Source organism: Colletotrichum truncatum, assembly GCF_014235925.2.
Source record: "Colletotrichum truncatum strain CMES1059 chromosome Unknown Contig_0001, whole genome shotgun sequence".
Lineage (NCBI taxonomy): Eukaryota > Fungi > Ascomycota > Sordariomycetes > Glomerellales > Glomerellaceae > Colletotrichum > Colletotrichum truncatum.
Window position 1 is genome coordinate 10,327,481 of NW_027222398.1, and position 10,411 is coordinate 10,337,891.

Consider the following 10,411-nt stretch of genomic DNA (forward strand, 5'->3'; position numbering starts at 1 on the left):
TCCTACGCCTCGGCAGTCTCCCAACCGATCAATATTTTATCACTTTGGTACTTTGTGTCGCTCACTTCCCGTCTTACTCCCCTCGCGCCCCACCACATCACATCACATCACACACCCTATTCAGCGGTATTCCCGCCATCTCCTTATCTCTCAGACTTTTCATACAATTTTACATTTGGTCCTTTGGCTTTTTTTTTGTTTTATTTTGCGGCAGCTCAATGAAGAGCGCACCGCACGGCGTGTTTCGGGGACTGGGTGATAGAGAGGGGGCTAGTCTGGACAGGTTCATGTAAGAGTGGCCTTGGGTAGAGAAACACGGACAATGGTACAGGTACGGACCGGCGGCCTCGGCGGGTGGGTGGGCTAAGAAGAAATCGGGAATACAACATTTTTGGTGGGCTTGCACATAGCATTATACCCTTCGCTTTGCTTTTACCGGCTTGGGATACGGGTTTTGGTTCTTGTTACATATGGGATAGTCTCCTGATAATCATAATTGCTTGACATCTTTACACCTGAACGTATGGTACATTTCGCATCGTTGATCGCGCACGATGTGTTTTGATTGGCCTGTGAGCGTTGGATATAGTAATCAATGACAAGTCTTGAGAGTTAGTTATAAATGACGTGAAAGTGAAGAAACAAGGGGAGGGGGGGCCACCTCAAGGAAGGGCGAAAGAACAATTCCAGAAGCCTACTTTGGAATCTCAAAATAGTATCGAAGCATTAAGGAGGCTCATTTATCCGAGCTGTGTTTCACTTATTCATCGGCTTGGACGCTGATTAGTCGGCTTGGATCGCGAGAAAACTGCCGGCCGAAACGGCGGCTGGCGGTCGGCTGGTTGGCTAGAAGCATCACTTAACTTGACTACCTACACCCAGGTCCAGGTGGCGGTTGGTGGAGACGAACCCCCCTCCCTAATCGTCAGAGCGGATAAGAGTCGGGGTCGGGGTCGGGGTCCGGGGAAACATGCCTCTTCTTAGCGAGACTGTTTTGGTGTTTGCGCCCCGGGTTGCCTTAGCAGCTTAAACTTATTTCGTCTGTAGGGCTTTTTTTTTTTTTTCCTCCTCCCCTTCGGTTTGGTTACCAACCAACACCTCGTCTTTATTTAACCCACTATTTACGGAGTAGTGTATACTGCGTATTGGTGGCTAAAGGAACCAATTAGGTAAGTGTCCGGAAATGACTAAGCCCGGCCACTTAGAACACGGGATCTCACGGGCGAGATCGGCCCAAATCTTTGGGTCGATTATTTTTATTTTTTATTTTTTTAACCTTTTTTTTTTTGGTCTCCAAAGCTTCTAAAACGCCAATCGCCTGTTGGTATTTCTACCTCGCGTCGCGGCTCTGCGTCACCCATACCGCCCCCAAGGCAGTTTTTTTTTTCGTCGTTGCGACTTTAGTCGTCCGTAAATCTTCTTCGACAAAAAAAATACTCGGAAAACCCTGAGCAAACATGTGCGGCGTTTCCGCTATCCTGGTGAGCCCAATTGAAATTGCCCCGCGCCCCGCGCACCCCAAGCCCGCGATGCTTGCGACAAAAAAAGGCTGACTTTTCCCCCCCCCCCCCCCTCTTCCAGTTGGGTGATTCGAAAGACACCACAGCCGCCGTCGATCTCCACGAGTCCCTGTACTTCCTTCAACATGTTAGTCCTACCGAAATTCGAGCTCGGAGCCCTCGCCCTCAATACCGGGTGTAGATAATGCCCGTAATTCTTTTACCCCGCTAACCCCGCAATAGCGTGGGCAAGATGCTGCGGGCATCGCTGTTTGCCAGGGCGGAAGGGTATACCAATGCAAGGGCAATGGTATGGCTGCTAAGGTCTTTGACGAGGGTCGCCGTGTTGCCAACCTGCCCGGCTTCATGGGCATCGCGCACTTGAGATATCCCACCGCCGGAACCTCTTCCGCGTAGGTCGACCACCCCGCCCCCACCATGGACTAACCCTCCTTGGCTGTTTGATAGGTGTTCCTGGTTTTGAGGGAAGGGAGGGGGGGATGCTGCTATGCTGTGTGCAGAGCCTCGTCATACAGTCACTCTACTAACACTTTTTGCGATACACACAGCTCAGAGGCTCAGCCCTTCTACGTCAACTCCCCCTTCGGCTTGTCCATGAGCGTCAACGGAAACCTCGTCAACCCCGGAGAGCTTCTCACCTTCCTCGACCACGAGGCCCACCGTCATGTCAACACCGACTCCGACTCCGAGCTTCTGTAGGATTTCGCCATGGCCTTGGTTCCGTAGGGGCTGCTGCTAACGACCAGATGCTAGGCTCAACGTCTACGCTTACGCCCTGAACGAGCTGGGTAAGAACCGAGCCAACATGGACGATGTCTTCACTGCGTTGCGCGAGGTGTATGCGCGGTGCCACGGCGCTTTCGCCTGCACCGGAATGATCGCCGGCTTCGGTATTCTCGGTTTCCGGTGAGTAACCTTCATCATCACCGCTGATTCTTCCGTCTCCTGGCAAGCCCCAGATCTAACCGTGCCTGCCTCCCTCCTCCAGCGACGCCAACGGTATCCGACCCCTTTGCCTCGGCTCCCGTCCCTCCGCCACTTTGAAGGGTGCCAAGGACTACTTCATGGCCTCCGAGTCCATCTCCCTGAGACAGCTCGGCTTCAGCGACATCATCGACATCCTCCCCGGACAGGCCGTCTTCATCGAGAAGGGCGGCGTCCCCCACTTCCGCCAAATCGTCGAGAGAAAGTCCTACACTCCCGACATCTTCGAGTACGTCTATTTCGCTCGCCCAGACACCAAGATGGACGGATTGTCAGTACACCGCAGCCGACAGAGCATGGGTCTGAAGCTGGCCAAGAAGATGAGGAAGACACTGGGAGAGCAGGCGATCAAGGATATTGACGTCAGTAAGTGGCTTGAGCTCTTCTCATACTCCACATATTTCGAAAGGAGTAGCAGTTTGCTGACATTGGCCTAGTTATCCCTGTTCCGGAGGTAAGCAAGCCATCACAACATGATGCCTCACGACACCCCCCTTCCCCCCTCTGTTGGTTGCGGGCTATCTTGGCTGATGATGTTGAATGTAGACGAGCAACACGGCAGCCGCCGTTCTGGCCGAGGAGCTGAACAAGCCCTTCTCCAACGCGTTTGTCAAGAACCGTTACGTCTACCGTACCTTCATTCTTCCCGACCAGAAGATGCGCCAGAAGGGTATCCGCCGCAAGCTCTCTCCTATCACGGACGAGTTCAAGGGCAAGGTCGTGTGCCTTGTCGACGATTCTCTTGTTCGAGGAAACACCTCCCGCGAGATTGTACGTATCCTTCCACCACTCGCAGTTTGTGCGGGTTTGAAGCATCACACACCAATGAAAGCGGTCGCTAACTCAACGCGAACTACCTAGGTCCAAATGGCGAGAGAGTCGGGAGCCACCAGGGTTCTGTTTGTTTCTTGCTCTCCCGAGATCACACATCCCCACATCGTAAGACTTCGGACCTTTCAACACGCTTGATCCGCTTTTAACTGTCCTCCTCTAGCATGGTATCGACCTTGCCGACCCGAAAGGTATTTCCAGCTATCACTCTCTCTCTCCCACAATGCAAAGCAAATGCTAACACGGACGTTAGAACTCATTGCTCGCGGCAAGACGCCGGAACAAGTAGCCACTCTTATCGGCGCTGACGAGGTCATCTACCAAGATCTCGAGGACCTCAAGGCCGCATGCTTCGAGGCAGTAGATGAGGGCAAGAAGAGCGACATCACAGACTTCGAGGTTGGCGTCTTCTGCGGCCAGTACAAGACCGCAGTGCCCCCCGGCTACGCTGAGCACCTCAGCGATCTGCACCAGACGGAGAAGGACGCGGCCGCCACGAATGAACAGGCAAAGGCTTCCAAGAACCTTGTTGCCAACGGTGCTGGCCCGAGCCCGGCCTCGCAAGAGGACCCTAGGTATGCTTATAACCCCGCATGTTTTTTTTTTTTTTTTTTTAGTATGGAACGAGTGACTGACGATGCGTTGCAGCATTCACAACCTCATCAAGTCCTGAAGGAAAGCGACATGGACCAGATGAACTGATTAAAGAATTGAAGATTTCCTCCTCTGAGCTTTGTTTTGGGCTCCGAATTTTCGACTGGCTTTCCTGGCACAGGGAAGCCAGTCAGTTAGTCACAACATGCATCCAAGCGAAGCTGTCCGTTCCACCCAGAGCCTGTGAAAAGGCTCTGGTGGTGATAGCTGCACATCACATAAGGGGGGGGCCTGTTACTTTTGGGCTCTTCTAACATGGCAGAAACTTTCCGCGAGCGATCTTTCAAGTGTTCCGCAACTGGGGTGAGTACGGGGAGGGAGGGAGGAAGTATGGGATTGATATGGAATGCATGATTCAATGGTTGCAGTTCCATTGTCTCGAGGAGGGCAAATTAGAAGGTGGCAGTGTGCTTCTTTTGATAGAGTAATTGACAAAGCAATTCGTCACGGAATCACGCGCGCTTTCCTGGGATTGTGAACTCTGCGTGAGTAAGTAGGCGATGGGGGGCTGAGTTACGCTCGTACAGTCCTGTGGCCTGATTCATATCGTTGGCTGCAACGATGGAAGCATCACGGCCCACCAGTAGTGTATGATGGATACTTGCCAAGTAATCTGGGGCCCTGGCCGTTTGGGGGTTTACAGGCTGATAAGTCCTGAACGAGCACCCCCATCCTGCAGTTGGTTGCTCTAGCAGCAGCCAGCGCTACTCTAATGGCACTCTCATAAGAATACAGATGTTGGAAGACAAACTTTAAGCAATACTCAACATGTCCAATAATCATCCGGTCACAAGGTACCTCAAGGTGAAAGTTAAAACGCGGGCTGATGCGACAATGCCTGGATAAACTTCTGACCTGCGCCGCCCCCCCACTCCCACTTTGGGGGGGGTTCGGCCGAAAGCCAGCATCCGTGGCTCGGGAACAACCCAATCTCGACCCTACTGCCCATTCCCTCGGTGCCCTGCATGTGGCTTCCCATGTGTCTGGCTCTGGGTCTCCGGCACACTCCGGCCCTCGCTGATAGGATCAATCAATCGCTGGGTGGCTTTGACGGATAAATTTTTCGGCACGGCAATGCGGATACCCGGTAAGCATCATCTTCTCCGTATACGTGATTGCTGGGCGCAAGGGAAGCAGGAGAATTTCTATGTCCCCTTACCATATCAGACTATACCACTGCTATTGCCAAGATAATGCAGCTAGCTGTCCTGGGTCTTAGAACGTAGGTTATAATTCGCTCCTCCGCAAGGGGCCATTGGAAATATTGGGACTTGGGTTTCCATCTCTGCTACTGCCTCCTTGGGACGTGTGGGACATCCCCTGTCTTTTACTCAACACCTTTTGATGGCCCCGGGGTGTAACATCCGTAAGGGTGGGTTTGGACTTGTTTTGCATCACCATCTCACATTCTTCTCGTAAACTAAGTCACTAGGGAGGGACGCAGCATCCTCCCCTTTTTTTCCATCTTCTGCCTGGTTTTCATGTTCCCTTAGCCAGCTAAGCCGTGCAGGTTCGTCTCGATCCCGATTCTAGACTCTCCTCAGACTCACCGCAAACTTAAACCTGGTTGCCCAGATTCAATCGAAACCCGTTCTTCTGGCAGTCTTCCTCCATGTTCCTCTAGAGTTCGGTTATGAGCTCTTGGCTCAAGAGACTTCTCCAGGTAAAGGCTTAGTTGCCCGTTACTATCCGTCGATCTTTTTCTTCGGAAACAGGCATAGGAGTGTATGCTATAGTTCTAGCGCTACTAGCTTATCTTCTTCCTAGGTAGCCAGTCCTAGCTGGCGGTACAGCCAGAATAGAACTCTGCAAATGGGCGAAATCATGTTCAATAAGATCCTGACTCAATAAAAGCACCAGCATGGTGGTTGCCTCTTTGATAGTACTTCCAGTGGCCATTCGGGGTCTGCTTCTAGAGTAGCTGGGTCTTGCCACCGCTTTGCGGATTCGTATTCTAGGTAGAGGAGGCGCGGGTAGGGTACGGAAGCCTTGCGTAGTAATATCACCTTGAACGTGATTAAGAAAGTCCATTACGGTAAGGAACTCCTCTTTTTGCCAAGTCCAGCCGAAGAAGTGAATCTCAGCAGATATCTCTCGTGGGTGGGTTGTCTTCCAGGGCTCAGCGGCCTTCGCAAGCTGCAAGCTTTGGGTCGATTACCAGCTGCAACCTCCAGAATCCACACATTATACGCTGATCCCCCCCCCCCCCCTATCCAGCTAGGTGACCGAATGCAGGCTGCAGGCACGGATGGTGGGCTTATATGAGGGTGTTAGTTTGAACCATTGGGAGATGAACAGTCTTGGCGAGGATGCAACTCCATCCCCATGCCACTTTCCAACAAGGCGTTACTTTCATCTGCGGCACAGCAGCGTTAATACTCGTGCCCCGAGACGGCCCGGCCCTCCTCTCGAAAATTTAGGCAACAAGATCGTAGAGTGGAAACTAGGGATCTAATAAGCGTGCAGGGCGTTATAACAACCCACTGGGGAGTGAATCAAACGACACGGGTCAGGAAATATCGTGAGCATTGTGGGCTTGTTGCTGGGCTCACGGGGGGTTTCCGTTAGGTGGGATCCCTAACATGGGGGTAAAGTTGTCTCCTATTCTTGTGTATGTGTTAGAATTTCTCGTAGGGTACGGGTTGAAGTGGTTGGGAAGATATATCCCTTCCGGTCTACTCGTCACTTGGATGGCCACTTAGGAGCCACTTCAACTCGTAATTTCGACTATCACAATATTTGCTCCGTTCGACAGATTCTCAGTCATATACTGGGGGTCTCGAAATGTTCTGGTGCTTGCCAAGACAGCCTTAGGCGTTAAGAAGAAAGAGGTCGTTCGAAGTTTGCTGGATACTTTGGGCTCTTGCACCTCATTCCATAGGCTTTGCAGGCGTTTGCCATGGCGTCCAAGGCGATCTTCTGGCTAGCATTAGCTACTGCTACTGTCGGCAGCATCACGAATTTCACTGCCCTCCCGGCTGGTTGTAGCTCACACGGTCTCCCAACCAATCAAGCAATGGTACAGCATGTATTGGTATCGGCGAGTCCGTTCTCTGGTTTATACAATCTTTAATCACGTCATAATCTTGTGTACTAAGGCCAGGTCTATAACACTTGCTTGCCTTCCAATTAGGTCGCGATGGTGTAGCTTTAACTTCAAACTTTTTGAAATATTTATATAGAGGTCGTGATGGCTTCATGTCTTCGCCCCACAAGCCGTGCTCACACGTGGTCGAGTGGACCCCTGCCCTGAGCCTAATCTTCTTTTTAAGCATTTGCTTCCCACCTTTGTCCACCGCACACTTGCGCAATCAAGTACCAACTGAATGTGTATCATTCTATTTACCCCCGCTTACTACATTCTTAAGGTTTGGTGTTAAGGCCTGGTAGCCAATTCTCTTCATAGGTTATTAGCCTTCGCCAAATACTTGATTTGCATCTAGCTATGTACGAATCAAGAAGGTGGAGCTACTTTTGACACTCGCACTTGAAAGATTAGCTCGGATCCATTAGTGTTGACATTGCCGTGAGGGAGTGCTCAGGCAGTAGGCACTGGGTACATATTAGCAAAAGCAAGAGTGTCTAACGTCATTAGATACCAAACCAGAACCTTCCTTCACTAATTCAAAGCAGCGTCGAAACTTAGTCCAGCATAAAGACCTAAGTGTGTAACGTCAAGAAGGGCGAGCGAACATTCAAGAACGCTTGATCATGCGCACTATCCTAAACCTGAAAATTTGCAATAGAGTTTCACAATATAGGTGCACCGCCTGACCGGCGGTTCATGATAGTCCATGTTAGTTTAAAGGAGAAAACTCTGTTTGAGTCAGAATTTAACAAAAACTAGTCATACTTTTATATTCTTCTATTTTTTGGCCCTGATGCTTCCCCTTATGCATTCCATTCACATGCAGGTCCGAAGATTCATTTCACTTCAAGTCATACAACCTAGGTGTGAATTAAGTCCAAACTTATGCTGGCTGTAGAGGGGGACGCCGTTTCTATGGAAGGAGGCTGCAACAGTGAAGGTTTGCGACGGCATGGTCAGCCAGCAATACAGTAGCCTGTGCCTCCTAGCCAAGTTTCTAGCTTGTGCTAATATATTACATTTTAACTTTCACAACGGAGCCATCCGATCTTCGCAATTTGGGCGTCGTTCTCCCGCGCAAAGGTTTCCACTACTAATCTGGATATTTCCGCTATCATCAAGCATTCTAATCGATAGATGTTAACCGCTCTAATAGGAAGATGCCATCGTAGATGACCCAGCACCCCATGCCAAGTTTGTTTCAGCCACTTGCTTCACTATCGTATTCCCCTCCTCAATCTTGCAGGCGACGCCGATGCGCATCGGCGTGAGGCGCATTACCCGTGCTGTATCAGTTGTCAGAAAAGCTAGACAGTGTCGTCTTAAACGATGATAGCATTTAGATGATGCGTAGTTGAGTCGGCAAGCTGATCACGCAATGTCAGCGCCGAGAAGAGATAAGGTAGCACATTGCAGATCAGACTCCATGTTAGTTTGCTTTGCGAACGGCCGGATGAACATTGTCTGTCTAGACGTTTACGAAGCTTTCTTAAGGGAAGCCTTGCTCAATAGGCTTGCCTGCCGTTACCCAGTAACAATGCGACTTGTACCGGCTGTACTGGCATAACGGTGTTCAACGTAATATCAACGAGTCATGCCCTTCACAAGTTTTTTACAAGATGCGAAACCGATGTACATTGAACACTTCATTTAATACTCCTCAGACAATCTATTTGAGTTTATGTTTTAATTTCAGTCGGTAACTTAAAGCAACTAATACTTAGTCTATAAGTTGAACTGGACAAGACCATAAAAACCCATCATTATCGAACCCTTTTGAGTAACGCATCACAAATTCCCCTATTTCACCCATCGTATACCTACAAATCCTGCCCGCCAATAACAAACTTCGAGACGTACTACAATGAGGCTTATCACTATCATATTCGCTACCACAACCTTGGCGCAGTACTGTAAGCCCCCTCCGTCAGGCTGCCAGGTGCTTAACGTGAGTAAAATAAAATGTTCATTCCCAGCAGACGCCTAACGAGAATAGTGCAACGATTGGTATCCCCCAGGACCTCACGGGCTTTGTTTCCGCGACGACGGAAAACCTAAATGCCCCGGTACTCGCCTGACATGCTGCCGATCACAGCTTGATGCAGCCCCTTATTGCTACTAGACATTATAATAAGATCTACAACGCATTATCTGTTCTATCATTAGCTCCTATCAAGTGCGCCATATAAAAACATTATAAACCTGCAACGGTTAACCACCCGAGTGCCGACTAAGACGCTATTTTTCGCCAAGGGAGGAATAGGCCAATATGATTCATTGTCTGCAAGTTCTTCGCATAGAGTATCAGGAAAGCACATGTTCTGAGTTAGACTGAGTATAATCCAAAATCACGTAGGTTGGCAACTGATGGAATATCCCAATCAGAGTCAAGCCACTTCTCAAGTTGATCTAGTGCTGGTGATAGACGCAAAAATTTTGTGACGGTCTATTCCATACTAAGGGACATGCAGGCACCCACTGTTGGAGCCAGTAATATGCCGTCCGAAATTGGCGGTGAAACCTTGAGCGCTTTGAGAACTTGCTTGACTAGAGGGCATGTTACTTTCGTAAGATACTCAAAGGGGCGTAAGTAGAGCGATTCAGTACAGTAAATCAACACATTGGCCGTTGAAGAACAATCTGTAGAAGAGTGTATTGAAGTGAATGGGAGAGATATAATATTTTCAGTTATCGGTTGCGGGGTGGTCATTCACTTTACTGAGGCCTGGGTCGCCGGCAAACCGGCAACTGGGCGGTCATAGAGCCACTTCAACCCGGAATTCCAACTACAGCAATAGTGCGCATTAGAAAGTTTAAAATGGGATTCGGTTGTTAGCATGATATTTATTACCAAAGCCAACAAATGTTTGGTATCTATTTGCTTCCGGCCCGGAGCCCATTACATACCTAGCAATGCACCAAGCTATCGTGCGCCACTTCTTCATTACTACTCATCATCAGAGCTGCCACCTTAACAGCCATAATCAAATGTGGCTTTTTTTCTCTTTTTTTTTTTTTTTTACTAGATTTTCAATAAGCACTGGGAAACAGCGATTGCACCTACTCAGGGATTCCCCTAAAGCGGATTGTCTTGAGTGAAAGGCGGACTCAGAGATGTCCGAATCCCTGCGTATATGGGGCTATCGGACGCCGAAGCGGCGGAGAAGTTATAGAAGTCGTTACAGTCTTAGAAGGTCTACAAAACATATTTAAGGAATGCCTAAGCTGTGTTTTGTAGATTGCTTCTAAGAGACTATAGACTTCATTAGACATTATCTTGATCTTCCATTATTTATCCTTACTCTCCAGCCCCGTCTTCATTAACGAATTAACA

General features: G+C 49.5%; 1 protein-coding gene across 1 annotated transcript; it reads left to right on the forward strand.

Annotated features, from left to right (window-relative positions):
* Positions 1 to 1,457: 1,457 nt before the first annotated feature.
* Positions 1,458 to 4,008, forward strand: CTRU02_202898 (Amidophosphoribosyltransferase; the record flags this gene model as incomplete). Its single annotated transcript, XM_036731226.2, has 12 exons — positions 1,458 to 1,481; positions 1,582 to 1,647; positions 1,743 to 1,912; positions 2,069 to 2,215; positions 2,274 to 2,426; positions 2,509 to 2,870; positions 2,942 to 2,958; positions 3,051 to 3,275; positions 3,366 to 3,443; positions 3,499 to 3,526; positions 3,589 to 3,910; positions 3,984 to 4,008. 12 exons carry the CDS (start codon positions 1,458 to 1,460, stop codon positions 4,006 to 4,008), a joined length of 1,617 nt encoding a protein of 538 aa, XP_036577095.2.
* Positions 4,009 to 10,411: the final 6,403 nt, after the last annotated feature.